The sequence below is a fragment of the Tursiops truncatus genome, chromosome 10 (genome assembly GCF_011762595.2).
Source record: "Tursiops truncatus isolate mTurTru1 chromosome 10, mTurTru1.mat.Y, whole genome shotgun sequence".
NCBI lineage: Eukaryota > Metazoa > Chordata > Mammalia > Artiodactyla > Delphinidae > Tursiops > Tursiops truncatus.
The window spans coordinates 98,337,341-98,353,752 of NC_047043.1; the positions used below are offsets into that span (position 1 = coordinate 98,337,341).

Here is a 16,412-nt window from a genome sequence, read left to right on the forward strand (position 1 = left end):
GCACCTACCCCCAGCAAGGCTGCCGAAGCCGGGAGCCCCTCATGGCTCTCGAACAGGTGGGCAGGTGCCCCTTCTCCAAGGTTGCTGCCGGTGGCAGATACCAGATGACCTTCCACTTGTGCCAGCCCTGACCTCAGGGTAGGTAGGAGCCCCAGCAGAGAGGCCACCACTGGGCAGAGCTGTCACCCTGGGCCCAGCACTTGCCCAAGTACACCCTGATACTCCTCCAGCCAGACTCCAGAACATCTCCTAGAATGGAACCCGGCCACGCCCCTCCCCTGCTTGTAACTTTAGTGGCCCCTGCTGGCCGCCAGCTGGCCCCCCGGACTCGTAGGCGCTCCTGCCTCCCCTGCCATCCCATCCCGCGGCCCCAGCACCTCTACGCCAGCCGGCCCTTCCCTCCTTGGACCTGGACCCAGCTGTCCCCCTGCCTAGGCTGGGGAGCTTCGCCACTTCCTGGTCCAAATCTCACTCCTCTGGGCCCCCACAGCTCTGGGGCTGGAGCGTATTCCCACCTCTCACGGTTATTAGTTTTCCCTTTGTCTGCTGCCTCCTAAGCCTGGGCGCTCCTTGAGGACGGGGACTGTCTAGGATTCATCTCAGTGTCCCCAGCACCCAGCTCAGGCCAAATGTTGCAGTGGGAGGGAAGGAAGAAGGAGGAAGGAAGTGGGGCGGGAGGAGAGGAGGCCGGAAGGAGAGGAGAGTCGGCCTCTCCTTCCCTCTCCCCCCTTGACATTCTCAGCTCAGTCTAAGGCGTCACTCAGCTGTGGTGACGCAGCCTGTGGGGTTAAGCCAGTGAGGGGAGGCAGCGGGGGGGGGGTGCTGCTGAGCAAGCAGCACCTCCACGCAGAGGCTTACGAGCTATTTGCGCGCTGTCCCCTAAGCCCTAATCCTGCATGGCCAAGTAGGAGCCCTACCCCTGGCGTGCCAGAGGGGCTGGCCCGGGGAAGCAGAGACGACCAACCCCGGCGGCCCCGGCGCCACCCCTCACGGCTCCTCGCAGCTTGTTCTCAGCCTGGCCAAGAGGGGCAGCGGCTCAGAAGGTTGCCCACACCCGGACTTGGCCCTCGTGTGCTCTGAGCCGCTCTCTAAACCTCCTGACACAGGGGACAAAAGAGCTCAGGCTGGAGGGCTAGCCGCCTGGCCTCCGTTCCGGCTCTGCCGAGGAACATCATTTCCCCCAGTGGTCAGAGGGGACTGAGGCCTCCTCACGGGGCTGGGAGCAGATGTTCCTTCACTGGGCAAATCTTTACTGAGCACCTACTCTGGGCTGCGAGCTCAGGTGTAGCCAAGAACAGACCGAGCCGGCCCTGCCTTCTAGAGAGAGATGGGCCGTCAGTCAGGAGACACATAAGACCGTTGCTAACAGTGATGACTACCGAATAGGAAATGAATGTGTGATGGGTGGGTGCCCAGACGTTTAGAGCTGGCGGGGGCGCTCCATGGCTGTGGATTGAACGAGGTTCAGAAGAGGATAACGCTTTCAGCAATGCTCACTGATCACCTACAGGAAACTGAGGCACAGGGAAGTGGGGAGGGCTGGGCTACACCTGGCGCTGTGGCCGCAGAGCCTCAGTCCAGCGAGGGAGGACCGTGAGACCTGTATCGTCAGGCCTGAAGGTCTGTGAGCGCTTTCCCTGGTGGGGAAAGCGGGTCAGGTTTACCATGCAGGTGGGCGGGGATCCCCAGAGTTTTCTAGCCCCAGCAAACTGAGAGGGGAAGCGGGTCTTCCGGGGCTCTCTTGGCGACCGAGAGCCACAGGCTTGAGCCCAGTGCCGCCTCCACCACTGCTGCCCAGGCTTGACCGACTCAGTCAGGCCTTTTCCAGCACCCCAGCGCAGCCCTCTTTTGTCATTGGCAGCGTGGTGTGAGTTATGAAGGGAAGCTCTTCCTGAGAGCCGTCTTTGGGGCAGGAGGGAGATGTGGCCAGGCAGGTTTGTCACATGACCTGGGTGACTCCCTGCCAACTAGGGGCCTTGGTCTCCCCACCTGCAAAATGCGGCAAGGAGGGGGTCAGAGTAGGTGTCTTTTAATGACCTTCCTGCTCGCTCCATGAGCCTGTTCCTCTGAACAAAAAGAGCTTTTTTTTTTTTTTTAGTTTTTTATCATGCGTTACAGAACAGAGCTCCATCACATCAGGGATGGCCTTTAACCCCCCATCTCCTCACCCTGTGAGTGTGGGATTATTAGACTGTCCTACAGAGGGTGAACCTGAGTCTTAGAGAAGGGAAGCACTTCCTGATGTAACCTAGATCCATTGCCTCAGTCCACAAATATTTCTTGAGCACCTATTATGTGCCGGACCTCAGGGAATACTTCAGTGAACCAAACAGAAATCCCAGCTCATTCAGTTTCAGGGAAAATGATTTCCATGCTCCTGCTGTGTGTGGAGCTGGGCTCTGGGGCCCTGTGGTGAGCAGGACAGGCCCCAGCCTACCCCGAGGGACTCAAACGTTACAGCCTAGGAGATGGACAAAAGACACATGAACAGAATAGGAATTAAAAGCTTCCAGATTGTCATAAGCACTAGGAGGTAACAAGCAAGGTCCTGAGGTCGAGGGTCGAGGGATCAGCCCGGCCTGGGCAGGGCTGTGTGGGCTGGTGTTGACCCAGGGTGTCCACTGTCTCTCCTTCTGTCTGGCTACCAAGGGCCGCGTCAGAAACTCTTCCCCTTGACCTCATTAACAACAGGCCTAATCACTGGGCCAAGCGCCTTGCACTTTGAGGGACCACGCCCCACCCACCCGCCACGCCTGCCCCTGGCTCTTTCACCAGCACACATTTCATCAGGCTTCTGTGCACGAGTCCTGACCCTGCCCGGGGCCTCAGGGGTCTGGAGCCCCAGGTGGGCTGGAGGGAAGGGGGCACATTTCTAAGCAGACAGGTGTAGGAAACCCAGGTGGGAAGAGAAACTAGCATGAGGGAACTTAAGTGATGGAAGTCTTGAAGACTGGTACACTTCCCTGGCCGGCCTGTATTCCCAGACTCAGGACCTTTGCACGTGCTGTTCTCTCTCGCTGAGCGTCTCTACCCCCACAGAACTCCTTCCACCCTTGAGTTCTCAGAGAGGCCTTCCTGGGCTGCTCTAGACAACCATGCTCTGGGAGTAAGTTGCCATCTGAACTTACCCTGTTGTTACTGGTTTCATTATTTGTTTGTGGGGCCCTCCTTGCTCTCCTGTGTCCAAGAAAAACACTTCCTGCAGATAGGGCCTTGGTCCTTCTTGTCCACTCTGTCCCCCAGAACTGAGCACCTTGTGTGGATCACAGTAGGTGCTGGATAAAAATTTGTGGCTGGGGGCTTCCCTGGTGGCGCAGTGGTTGAGAGTCTGCCTGCCGATGCAGGGGACACGGGTTCGTGCCCCAGTCCAGAAAGATCCCACATGCCGTGGAGCAGCTGGGCCTGTGAGCCATGGACGCTGAGCCTGCGCGTCCGGAGGCTGTGCTTCGCAGCGGGAGAGGCCACAACAGTGAGAGGCCCGCATACCACAAAAAAAAAAAAAAAAAAAAATTGTGGCTGGCCCGTGGTCAATGAGCACCTGAAGGCCAGGCTCCCAGTTCACTCCTGGGGGATGTCCTCACCATCCTGCTATACATGGGGGCCCTCATTTTCCCCCAGAGCTCATCCCGCTGTCCTGGGACCCACCCTCATGGCATTGCCTGTCACCTGGCATCCAAGGCCCATGGTCCCAACCCAGCCTGACCAGACATCCCGGGTCGCATCCTGTGTGCTGCAGTGTCCACCCAGTCCTGTTTCCGGGGTCCACCTCCCCTTCATGCGGGGGTGCCCAGGACCACGCCTGCCTCGCTCATTGCAGGGATCTGGTGCCTGACACGCGTTTGGCACAGCTCACCTCCTGCAGTCAAGGGCCTTCCTTCCGGAGCCCCGAGGGCCTCTGTCCCCTCCCTGCTTCGGTCAACCCCCCCGCCCCCGCTTGGTACCCTCCTCCATCCTCACTCCCTTCAATCCATCTTTGAGGGCTTTTGAGCCACCTTTCTGTTGCCGAGATCTGCCCAAGGCACTGCCCCCTGCCCCTGGATAAAGCCCCTGGCACTAAGCCCCACCAGAGCTGGCCACATCCCACGTGGGCCTCAGGCCTCTGCCCAGCCTTTGTCTTCAGTCTACGCTGTCTTCCCCACTTGGCAACCTGGCACAGTGTCCCCCCTCCCTCAAAATGTTATCTCCCTGGACATCTCCACAGGTAGGCACGCTTCCTCCCTGGGCCAGGAGCTGTTCTTCCCACACGGGAGTCTTCCTCAGCCTGTAAGCTCCTCCTTCCTCAAGCTTCGGCTCCCCAGTGGCCTGCACATAAATGATTGTGGAACGAGTGAGCGAGTGAATTCCAATTCAATGTAACAAATGCTTTTTGAGCTCCTGGGTGATGCCGGGCTTGTGTCTGCCATGGGGAGTGCCCTGCCCTTGCGAAGCTCACAACCTGGCAGATGGGCTACTCTCAGTATGCGGTTACTGCATGAGCCAGGAGGTGACTTAGGTGGGGAAGGAATGGGTGAGGGGCTGAGTGAGGGGATGAGAGAATAACCGGCACCTCTGCCCTCTGGGAGCTCATGGTCCATTTGGGAGGAAGACGAAGTTTGCTTGCACTAAGCCAGAGGGAAGTGGGGGTATGGAGTCAGAGGTCCCAATGTCAGGCCAAGGCCATCAGCTGAGATGACAGAGATTCCTCGGGGACAGGAGAGTTGGGGGCGGGCCTCCTGCCCTTTCCCAGGGTCCCCAGCACCTCCCTTCCCGGACAGAAGCCTTCTACCTGGAGTCACCTTGGCCCCTCTTGGAAGCCAATTAGGCCCCCAGTTGCAGCAGTGAGGATTAATATGATTAATAACGCCCCCAATCTCGCAGGTGCTGATTCAGCCAGGAGCTTAGGGAGGGGAGGTCACTTTATAAGGGCCTGGGGGGGGGGGGCGGGTTTCAGAGCCTGGAGTCATCCAGCCGGAGCCCTGCGTGGCTGAGCTCAGGCCTCAGCAGCATCCTCCGGTTGGAGCTGCCGCAGGGCAGCCACAAGGGCCGCAGCCATGAACGGGACGGAGGGCCTGAACTTCTACGTGCCTTTCTCTAACAAGACAGGCGTGGTGCGCAGCCCCTTCGAGTACCCGCAGTACTACCTGGCTGAGCCGTGGCAGTTCTCCGTGCTGGCTGCCTACATGTTCCTGCTGATCGTGCTCGGCTTCCCCATCAACTTCCTCACGCTCTACGTCACGGTCCAGCACAAGAAGCTGCGCACGCCTCTCAACTACATCCTGCTCAACCTGGCCGTGGCCAACCTCTTCATGGTCTTCGGTGGCTTCACCACCACCCTCTACACCTCTCTGCACGCGTACTTCGTCTTCGGGCCCACGGGATGCAATCTGGAGGGCTTCTTTGCCACCCTGGGCGGTATGAGCTGGGGTGCGGGTGACGGGGGCTACAGGAGCCGGGAGCTTGCGGCGTGAGGGGGCCAGTGTCTGGGGACAGCCTATGCCTTGGGGATGGTGGCTGAGAGGCCATTATCCAAAGCCCTCACTTAATCAACAAACACTTTAGTGATGATGAGCTAGGCTGCCGTTTGTCGAGGGTGGGCACTGAACACTGTTGATCTCACTTGGAGTGGGGTCATTGTCTTGCTTTCCAGCAAGGAAACAGATGAGAGAAGTCAAGGGCCTTGCTGGGGTCACATCAAGTGTCTGGCGGGGCTGAGTTTCAAGCCCATGTCTCTGAGGCCCTTCAGGACATATTCTGCTTCCCTCGCAGCAGCTGTGCTGGGTCAGACCCACGCCGGGCACTGGGGATAGAGCTGGACAAGACAGATCCCTGTGTTCAGGGCTCCCAGCCTGGGGCGGGAGGAGGGCTCTGAGTCCTCCAGTCACTGACTGCCTGTACTGGGCGATGGGCTCGGTCCTTCTCCAACATCTAGCTGACTCCCTCCCAGCCCACCTCCAGCCTCTCTGCCATGCTTGAATGCTTTCTGCGTTGATGAGTCCATTTACAGGGAGACGTTAGACCTGTGAGGTGATCTGTGTAGCTCTGAACCATAGTTTAAAATACTTTCTTTAACTGAAAAACTGATTCTCTGCAGAGAATAGATCCCATTTAGCAGATGAGAAAACTGCAGTGTGCAGAGGGGAAGAGTGACTCAGGGATATGGCAGGGCAGTGACCAGGACCTAGGTCTCCTGGCTCAGATCGAGGAACGTTCTCTGGGGACACATGGCCTCTCAGGCAAGCAGGAGACACGAGAGGTCATTATTACAAAGCCAGGGTGACAGGGAGAGCCTAGAACCAGCCACAAGGACGCTCTGCCTCCTGTCTTCTCTCTCCCACCTGTGTCCAGGCTGCTGCCTCCGCCCCATTCCTGGGACTCTGGCCATCACTGGGTGTTTGTCACCTTCAGTGACCACAGTCACACAGTCTCAGGCCAGAAGGGTGCCACACACAGGCGGACTCGTCTCTGCTACAACTATGGTCCTGGAATACTCACTAGTGTTCCCTTTCACTCAGAAATGTCCTAGTTTGGTTGATAATTCCTATGGCCACCCTCCCTCCTGAGTTTCTGGGGTGATATGCAGGGCAGATGTCTGAATCACATCATTATTTCCTCCTCCTTTCTCTGAGCAAAACATTATGCAGTTCCTTGGCTCCTAGGAGAGGGTCCCACATAACTCATGTTGTTACATTTCCCTGGAGGGGAGAGGCCGCTGCCCAGGAGGGAGGGAAGGCTTCCCAACTCCAGGCTTCTGCTGCCTCTGCAATATCTTTTGACAGGAACTCTGCCTGTTGCCCCATGAAGGACACATTTTTCTATAAAAACTTCCTACAGGGCTCCCGGTCCAGCCATGACCCCGTGACCCGATTTCTGTGTCCCTCAAGAACCCAGAGCCCTTGAGCTGAACTAACCTTCCTGGGAGTTACTCTGCGCGGCATATAGGCCCCTCTGCCCCGCACCCGCTCTTCAATGTCCAGGCCCTCCGCAACCTAAGGCCTTGCTCCAGGCCCGCCCCCAGGTGCTTTCCTGACTGCCCTCACCCCATCCCTCAGGGGAGCTCCCCCTCCTTAGACAGGTCCAGCCACGTGGTGTGTTGACTGACAGCTGGCTACCTTGCAGGTGAAATTGCCCTGTGGTCCTTGGTGGTCCTGGCCATCGAGAGGTACGTGGTGGTGTGTAAGCCCATGAGCAACTTCCGCTTCGGGGAGAACCATGCCATCATGGGCCTCGCCCTCACCTGGATCATGGCAATGGCCTGTGCCGCGCCCCCCCTCGTCGGCTGGTCCAGGTAACATCACCGAGTGGAAGGGAAGGAAGGGTCTCCAGGGCTCTTTGTAGGGTCCTCCAGCCAGGGGGGCTGTCTGGTTCCAGGTCCCGAGCTGGCAGCTGTCATGGGGTTGAGGTTTAGGGCAGGGAAGAGAGGGTCAGCCCCTGACACTGCTATGGGGCTGGTCCCCATGTCAAGGGGACTCCAAGACGCCCCAACCCTTCACCTTGGCTGTGCCCCTAATCCGCAACTAAGCCAGGGCCAGATTCCAATCCTCTTTGGTCCAGCGCCCTGTTGAGCAGTTCCTCTGACCTTAGGCCTCAGCACCTGGGGAGGCAGAGCCTTCCTCGTGCAGGTGTGACATTGTAGCCTCTGGGAAGCAGTCCTGTCCAGACTCTAGGCTGTTATCTCCAAATGGGCTGAGATGAGCTGGGGTTGCGGTGGACAGTGGTTCCGGACATTGGACTAGTGACTCTGTAGGCGGCCTCGTGTCCCTCTGCTTCCGGGAAACTCCCATCTCTCTCCACTTTCCTCCTCTCTCAGTCTTCCTGGGGCCAGTGTTCTTTGCCCCGTGCTGAATTTGAGCAATTCAGCAAGGGACAAACAACTCTGGTCCCCTTCCCTGTCTTCTCCAGTCTGGCCCGGTTACATCCTGGTAGGCACAGCTAACAGACACTGGGTTTTCCGAGGTTGGTCCAGTGTCACCATCGTCTGAAATCACCCAAACATCTTAACCAGATGCCCCGGGGCCTCTTGTTTCCAGAAAGTGCAAAGATCCCTTAGTTACCCTGTGTACCCCTCTTTGGCCTAGAAAGACCTGGGCGCCTCAAATACAGAGCTTGGCAGGGCTTTTCCCTTCTCCCCACCAACCTGTGCCCTGTGTGGCCCAAGGCCTGGCCTCCGGCTGCTGGGGAGTGGCAGGCTGGGAGGGGCGGGGCAGAGCGGCGCGGTGGTGGGCACAGGGTTGGGGGCGTGCCTCTGGAATGAGAGACTTGGAGAGACTGTGGTCCCGGGATAACACGGCGCTGAACGAACAGTGAAACAACACTGTTTCCACAGGTACATTTGAATCGCTTACCTCAGTCAATGTGATCCTCAGTCACACAACCAAGGAGAGGTTTATTATCCCCATTTTACAGAGAGGGAAAGTGAGGCCCAGAGTGAGACCAGCCCTACAGTAGGCGGTGGCAGGGGACTCTGGTCAGCTGGGCCTGTTCCCAAGTCCCTCACATGTGGGTCTCCCTTTGCCCCTCCCGCCCCATCTCCCCACCGGTCCTCAGGTACATCCCAGAGGGAATGCAGTGCTCGTGCGGGATTGACTACTACACGCTCTCGCCAGAGGTCAACAATGAGTCCTTCGTCATCTACATGTTCGTGGTCCACTTCACCATCCCCCTGGTCATCATATTCTTCTGCTACGGGCAGCTGGTCTTCACAGTCAAGGAGGTATGGTCCTATGCTGGGCGCTGGGGACACGCACATTGACTGGGCTGAGCCCAGCCCCCGTCCCAGAGGAGCCTCAGTCTGAACACCAGGCCCTGTTTCCCCGCAGGCAGCTGCCCAACAGCAGGAGTCGGCCACCACGCAGAAGGCCGAGAAGGAGGTCACTCGCATGGTCATCATCATGGTCGTTGCTTTCCTGATCTGCTGGGTGCCCTATGCCAGCGTGGCGTTCTACATTTTCACCCACCAGGGCTCCGACTTTGGCCCCATCTTCATGACCATCCCGTCATTCTTTGCCAAGAGTTCCTCCATCTACAACCCCGTCATCTACATCATGATGAACAAGCAGGTGCCTGCTGGTGAGGCGGGAGGGTCCAGGTCCCCCAAGGCCACAAGAGGACGAGCCACATTCTTGACTGGGCCCTCGGTCTTTCCACCTGCAAAATGGTCAGGGAGTTGGTCTTCCCCGGGGTGTCAGAGTCATCTGGGAGAAATTCAGACTCCTGGGCCAACCCCCAGACCTTCTGATTAGAGGCTCAGGGTGGGCCCAGGAACCTGCATTTCTAGCAAGCCCTCCAGGTGGCTCTGATGCTGGCTCAAGAATGAGAAGCACCCATCCAGATGGTTTCGGAGGCCTGCTTTAAAGGTCAAACGGTCAAAGTCCCAAGCCTGGGAATAGGTGACAGTTTCCGCACAGCTGGACAGGGAGCTAAAAAGTCTTGTTCCAAGGAATGAAAGGATAAAGCGGTCCTTTAACACAGACCAGTGGTTCCTCTGCGGATCCCTTGATCCAGTGGGGAAAACATGGAGTCAGACATATTGGGTTCAAATCCCAGCTCTGCTAGTTTCTAGCTGTGTGACCTTGGGCAAGTCACTTCCCTTCTTTGGGCATCAGTTTCTTCATCCATAGGAAGGGTGAACTCCTAAACTCTTGGGTTAAATGAGATAATTTACAGATAGCCCTTGGCACACAGAAGGCATCATGGATTACCAGTGACAAAGCCCCCTGAGGTTTGGTCCTGGCATTTCCGGGTGGGGTCGTGAAGGCTTAGTAAGTTCCTACAGGGAGCCATTTGAGAGGGGAGTGGAGGCTGGGAAGGCCAGAAGCGGGACGGGGGTGGAGGCAAATCTCACCGACCATGCCGGTTGCCACCCACATTTTGGGGGACCCTGACACTGACTCATGCCCTTTCTTCCAGTTCCGGAACTGCATGCTCACCACCCTGTGCTGTGGCAGGAACCCACTGGGTGACGATGAGGCCTCCACCACTGCCTCCAAGACAGAGACCAGCCAGGTGGCGCCTGCCTAAGGACTCTGTGGCCAACTGTAGGAGTCTCCCAGCCCCCGCCCCCCACCCCAGCCACCCCATCAGGAGCCGTGCCTGTCGGAACCAGGTCACACAGGCTCCCTGAGTTTAAACAAACAAACAAAAAGAGAATTAATGAGAGAAAAATGAGGCTCCTCACTTGGCAGGGACGGCCCAGTCTGGAGTCCTGATTTCCCAGGGGCCGGTGGGATCTGTACCCCCCTTTCCCCCCAAACTCATCTCTCAGGCACACGAGAACTCTTGCTCTGGAAAAGTGTCCCAGCTTAGGGATAAGTGTGTAGCACAGAGTGGGGCACATAGTAGGTGCTTAATAAATGCTAGATGGTTGAAGGAAGGAATGAATGGAGACATGAATGGAGAGATGAATGGGCAGGGAGAGCATATCTATCCTCTCAAAACCATGTTAGCAGCAGCAGCTCACCCTTGTCTGATGCCCTTGAGCAGTTGTTTTCCTCCTTGGGCCTCACTTTCTTGCCCCATAAAGTGGAAATTCCAAATCCCCCACACAGCTGCTGTGAAGATCAAATGAGATTGTGTGTGTGCGTGTGCGTGTGTGTATGTGTGTGTGAGCACTTTGTAAATGGTAAGGAGCTGTACAGGCTGTAGTTAACATTATAAATAATATCAATGTATATAATTAATTCATTGCTATGATCATCTCCTCTTGATAGTGACCATTTTGAGATTGGGCAAGGCCCTGAGCAACCAGCCTCAGCAGGTTTATAAAAATGAGCCAGACGTCAAGGCCAGACCAGGGCTGGGTGTCGGGCCACGGGAGGGACAGTCAAGGAAGTGCAGAACGCAGTCATCAGGACTGAAAAAACATGGGGGGTTCAGAGTGTGGGACCGAGGCCTGGGGAATCTCACCTCCAGCATGGAGCCCCAGGACTAGGGCCACCCCTTTTCTGTGTGGCCCATGGAGAGACAGGCCTTTCTCTCAGCTTCCGGAAACCACTTGTTCTCCTCCCCAGCACTCAGGCTGCAGCGTCTCTGGGCCAGTATGGAGCTTCTAGAAGCCATGCTTACCTGCCCACATTTAATGGGGAGCTGGGTCCCCAATGTCACCCTTGTCTCACAGAGCTTAGAAACAAAGAATGGGAAATCTGGCTGGGCCCACCTTCCCTGGGGATGTCCACAGGTCTCAGATTTCGGCTCCCTTGCTGGCCGAGCCTTCCGCAGCTCCAGTCCATTCTGCACTGCGGAGAGTCCTTGCTGTGAAACTGGCTGGGACGCTGGGGCATCGAAACTGAGCTGCTTCAGCAACTGCCCCTGCTCCTCCACGTAACCAAAGCTGGAAGCTCTACCTCTCCCCAGCTCTGCCTGGAGACGAAGGCAAATTGGGGTATTAAAAGCTCAGCTCCTATACCTGGTGTTGATGGTGGTGGTTTGTGTCACTCTCAAGCTCTTTATCTGCAGGATGGATTGGAACAGGGCGGCGTCCACCTGACCCTTGACCCTGGGTTGCCTGGTTTGGGCAACGTCAGAGCCCCCTGGGAGTACGAGGTGGGGGGAGCAGGCCCGGGAATGAGAAAAGCCCCCAACTTTGGAGTCACAGAGATCCAGGTGACCCGTGAAGCCGCAAGCAAGTTTTGTCACCTCTCTGAGCCTCCTTATGTGCAAAAAGGAATCTCAAAGCTGACCTTGATGGGATCTGCTGAGCTTTCAGTATGCAGCCAACCTGCTTCCTGGACACAGCAGACAGTGGGAGACTTTTGGCATTACCGGAGCCTTGGCTCAGAGCTGGCCCTACCAGGGACCTCATCTCCAAGGGGAATGGGATGGAGATGTAGCTCCCAAATTACCCTCATCCTCCAAGGTAGGAAAGGGCGGCAGGAGCCTGAGAAGGAAGATCTCCAGTGCCATGGAGGGACTGGAGCGGGTAATGGCTGGGGTCTCTATTGTTGCCCCTCTTAACTCTGTCTCCCTAGGTGATGTCGGTCAGGATTACTTTGGCTGCAAGTGACAGGAAATCCCACTCAATAGCACTGAAGCAAAAGGGAAAAATTATTGGCTCCCAGAAATGAAACTCTCAGGGCATCAGGCACAGCTGGATGCAGTGCTCGGATGATGTTAATCTGGCTTGTACGTCTCCGCTCTGGCTGCACTTTCCTCTGTGCTGGCTTCATGCAAGGCTGACTGTTCTCAAGAGGTGGCATAAAGGCCACCAGCAGTTCCAGGCTCTGCAAGGCCTACAGAACGTGGTCTTCCCTTTCTCATCTGTTCCAGCACAGTTCCCAGGTAGGGCTCTCGTCGGCCAGGCCTGGGTCACCTGATAGCCCCTAAGCCTATGATCAGGCTGGGATGGGGATTCATCCTCTGACTGGCCAGGCCTGGGTTACCTGCTTGCCTCTGCAGCCAAAGGTAGAGTTAACCCCACAGAAACCAAATGGTCTGAGGGTGGGGACAGGAAGGAGCCCAAAGAAAACCTCAGGGGCTTGTTTCTAGAGGAGGAGGGCCAGAGACAGCGTGGCCAGAACCAACAGCGGGCCAGAGGGGAGGGACTCTATGTCAGTGACGCCCAGCTAGTCCAGCCTCCCCCCACAGCGGGGATTCAGTCTCACATCCAGAGAAAAAATTTACTCTAAAACCAGAACATTCGCTGGCTTTTCCTGATAGAGAGAAAAGCCTCCTTACTTCCTTAATTTATAATTGATTTGACAGCCACTGATGGAGAACCCGCCATAAATAAAGGCAAAGAGCTGCTGACTGAGGCTGGAGAGAGGGTGTCACCCAGCTCATGTCCAGGCTCCAGGAAGCCAACAGGTTTATGGAGTGCCTGTTGTGTACAATCGTATCATCACTCAACCCAGTCTAAGGAAGCTGACCCTAGGCCAGGACGTGCTGGGGACTCAGAGATGGATTGGAGGGAGCAAGTCTCTGGGCTGTGACCTGGCCAGCGTCGGGGCCACAGAACTCTCTCACCCCTGATTTTGCCTCTGGGAGGAGAGCGCATGAACCTCCACCCCAAGGCAGCAGGGCTTGATGACAGCCTGCCCCTTGCCCTCTAGTAGAGACATGTGTTCCACATACCCCAAAGTGCCCCTGGGAGACAGTGGGTGCCCTTCCCAGCTGTGTGACCTCAGGCCAAATCCTTGAACCTCACTAGGGCTCAGGCCCTTCAGCTTTAAAGGGGAGAATCAATCATCCCAGTTGGTAGAATTGTCTAAAGGGACTGAGATTATTGATACAAGAGATGAGGTGCATAATAGGCATTCAATAAATGTGAGTTCCCGTCCCAGAGACATGAACCAAGTTCAAAGGAGCAGCTCCTGTTATAGTGAGAGATAGATGTGTAGAGAGATTAAAATACTGGAGGTGTCTCAGGAAAGGGGGAAGCAAGTGCTAACTGCCCTCAGTATTCATTCCCTTTCTTTCTTTTAGTATTATCAGCCCAAGTTCTAGCTAGGCACCTTGCCACCCAGCACAAGACTGCATCTCCCAGCTTCCCCTGCATCTGCAATGGCATGTAGGTGACATTAAGGTCTAGCCAAAGGACTATAATCAGAAGTGATATGTGCAGTCTCTGGGTTGTGCATTTCAGAGAATGGAGGTGTCCACCATGTCCTCTCTTCTTTCCTTCCTGGTGGCTAGAATGTGGTCATGATGACCAGCACTGCAACAGCTTCTTGGATCATGAGGTAGAATCTGTGGGCAGATAATGGCAGAGCATCAAGAAGGAAGGAGCCTGGGTCTCCCATGCTGCCTCACCAGCCCTGCACAACCGAGGCTTGAGGGGTTTCATGAGAGAACAGTCTCCTGGTTTCATGTTGAAGCCACTGTTATTTTGGAGTCAGGGGTGGTTTCTTAACTAAAGCAGAGAGCTTCCAGGTTGTAGCCCAGGGTCTGGACTTAGGGAGACCTGATGCAGGTCCTCTCTGAACTTTAGCTTTTTCACGTATAAATATAACAGTGAATATAAAATATGTGGACATTGAACATGGCAGCTCTTTCTACCCTGCCGTCTATGCATTTATTGACCTAAAGTCACAGATGTCCTCATGCTACAGGGGTTAGAGTTAACACAAAACAGGCACTGCTTCAAAGAGTTTAGAACTGAAACCTGCAGAACTGTAAGTTCACACATAGGAGGACCTCATTCAACGTTACAAGATGGCAAAAAAAGTTTTGGCAAAACTTACATTTCGTACAGGCCTCAGTAAACGCGTCTCATGAGTTCACCAAGGAACCTGTCCTCTCTCCAGAAGCCTGATCCCCACAATTACCATTTCCCTGTGAAAAGGCAATCCTCTAGAAGAATTTTTAGATCACGTAGCACATTTTAGAACTTCTTCCCTCCAAATGCAAAACTCTGTCCTGGCACAGCCCTGGAGCAGGGTTTCAGATGAAGCTCGTGGGAATGTTTGTATCACTGAGTCTTTCTCTACTTCTCAGTTCTTGGAAATGTGATCAAAATTGCTGCCCCCATTGGCACCAGCTTCCATGCGCCTCTTTGCCTCATTTCATCTCCTGCTCTAGATGGTTCTCGCAGATGGTTTTCAGGCCTCCCTCCACTCAGCCAAGCTGGGTTCCGGCACTGGGGCTTCCACAGCAATGGGTGCTGAGAACCTACTGCGTGCCAGGTGCTGTGCTGGGCACCAAGGAACACCACCAGGAACAAGATAGACACAGCCCTGCCCACCCCCACTCCCTCTCAGAACTCAAGGAGACAGGTAAGGCAGTGTTTTAACTTGGGGTGCTAGAGGCTCCCACAGAGCAAGTTGAGGGGCTGCTGGCAACACAAGCAGGGGCCCCGAACATCCTAGGGTGTCAGGGAGGGCTTTTCTGAGGAAGTGATGTCTACACTGAGGCCAAAAGGATGAGTGAGAAATGGTCCAGAGAAGGTAGGTGGAGATAAAGGAGGGCCTTCTAGGAAGAGTGTATCAGCTAGCTTATGCTGTGTGACAAACAACCCCCAAATCTCATGCTTCAAACAACACACCATGTATTGTTGCTCGTGACTCTGCGGGTCAGCCAGGTGATCTGGACCAAGCTTGGCTGATCTCTGCTGGGTTCATTCAAGCATCTGTGGTCAGCTGGAGGGCTGGCTAGTTGGCCAGCTGTGGGCTGGGTGACAGGGGAGACTGGGCCATGGGATGCTCAGCATCCAGAAGCCTTGTTCACATGGGACTGGGACTGGACATCATGTCCACCATGCAGGGTTGGTCAAAGCAAGTCATAAGGCGAGCTCAGATTCAAGGCATATAGGAGGAGCTGCAAACTTATACTGCAAATGGGCATGGATATGGACAGGGGTGAAAAACTGGGGCCATTGTGACATCAATCTAACAGATACACACACAGAGGAAACACAAAAGGGAAAACCCAGCTCTCAACACCTAACCAGTTCCAAGAGCCTCATTGTGGTTGGACTGTGGGTTTCCAGGGGGAAGGAGGCTCCATAAGACAGAGGTCAAGCTTTCACCCATGGCAGTGGGGAGCCACGAAGGGTGCTAGGCAGGGCAGTGATACCCAGTTTCACTTTAGAACACGTTGCCTCCCTCAATCCAGACCTCTGGTGATGGAGAGTCCCCTGGAAAAATCCCAACAATAGGACTACAGAGAGAAAACTGCAAGTCTGTTCTAAACCTGTCCCCTTCAAATCCTACACCCTCCTCAGAGGTAACCACCGCTATTACCTTAGAATGAACCCTTTCAGACCTTCTTCTGTGGCTTCACTTACACACACACACACACACACACGAGTTCTGTCTTCTCAGAAGTGGGGACATATTCCACAGATACTTTCTGTTTTATTTCATTTTCACTGCTGTGTACTATTCCACCGTGTGAACAGATCACAGTTTATTTATCCAATCTCCCCTTGGCGGGCATTTAGGTTGTTTTGAATTTTTGCTAAGATTGCAGTGTATCAGTGTAAGAGTTCCTCTCAGATTTATACCCAGAATGACATGGATGGGATGTGGCACGAATCCATCTTAGTTGTATTAGACGTTACTCAATTCTTTCTATGTGGCCACCAACTTACCTTCCCGACAGCTGTGCCTTTCTTCACATCCTAGACACGCGGTATTGATGGGCATTTAAATATTTGTCATTCTACTGGGTGTGAAATACCACCTCATCCTTGTTTTAATCCATCTCGTCATTTTAAATGGCTGCAGAGTATTCTGCAGTAAGGGTGTAATTCAGCCAGAGCCTGAGTGATTCATTTGGAACTTCTTTTTTTTTCCTTTTCCAAATAATGCAGCAATTATTTCTTTTCCGACTAATGCACTCCTAGGAGAGAGAAGTGGAGTGCTGGGCTCAAGGGAATACCTTTTCCAAGTAGGCTGCACCCAATTTATGCCCCTGGAAAAGGCAATGAGGGCCTGGTTCCCTGCATCCTTGCCAACGCTTTGTCTTCAATTTTTGTCAATGTGATGAGAAAATAGTATCTC

At 55.0% G+C, this 16,412-nt stretch overlaps 2 protein-coding genes across 2 annotated transcripts in view; both read left to right on the plus strand.

Annotated features, from left to right (window-relative positions):
* Positions 1 to 5,210, plus strand: part of IFT122 (intraflagellar transport 122) — a 77,720-nt gene extending 72,510 nt beyond the window's left edge. Inside the window, exon 30 of the mRNA XM_073787729.1 lies at positions 5,079 to 5,210. The gene's annotated coding sequence lies outside the window, so the exon portion shown is untranslated. The remainder of the gene's footprint in view (positions 1 to 5,078) is intronic.
* Positions 5,031 to 9,996, plus strand: RHO (rhodopsin). Its single transcript, NM_001280659.1, is given in 7 exon segments — positions 5,031 to 5,391; positions 7,096 to 7,264; positions 8,524 to 8,572; positions 8,574 to 8,580; positions 8,583 to 8,689; positions 8,796 to 9,035; positions 9,886 to 9,996. Coding segments are annotated over 7 exon segments (1,044 nt in total).
* The last annotated feature ends 6,416 nt before the right edge of the window (positions 9,997 to 16,412 follow it).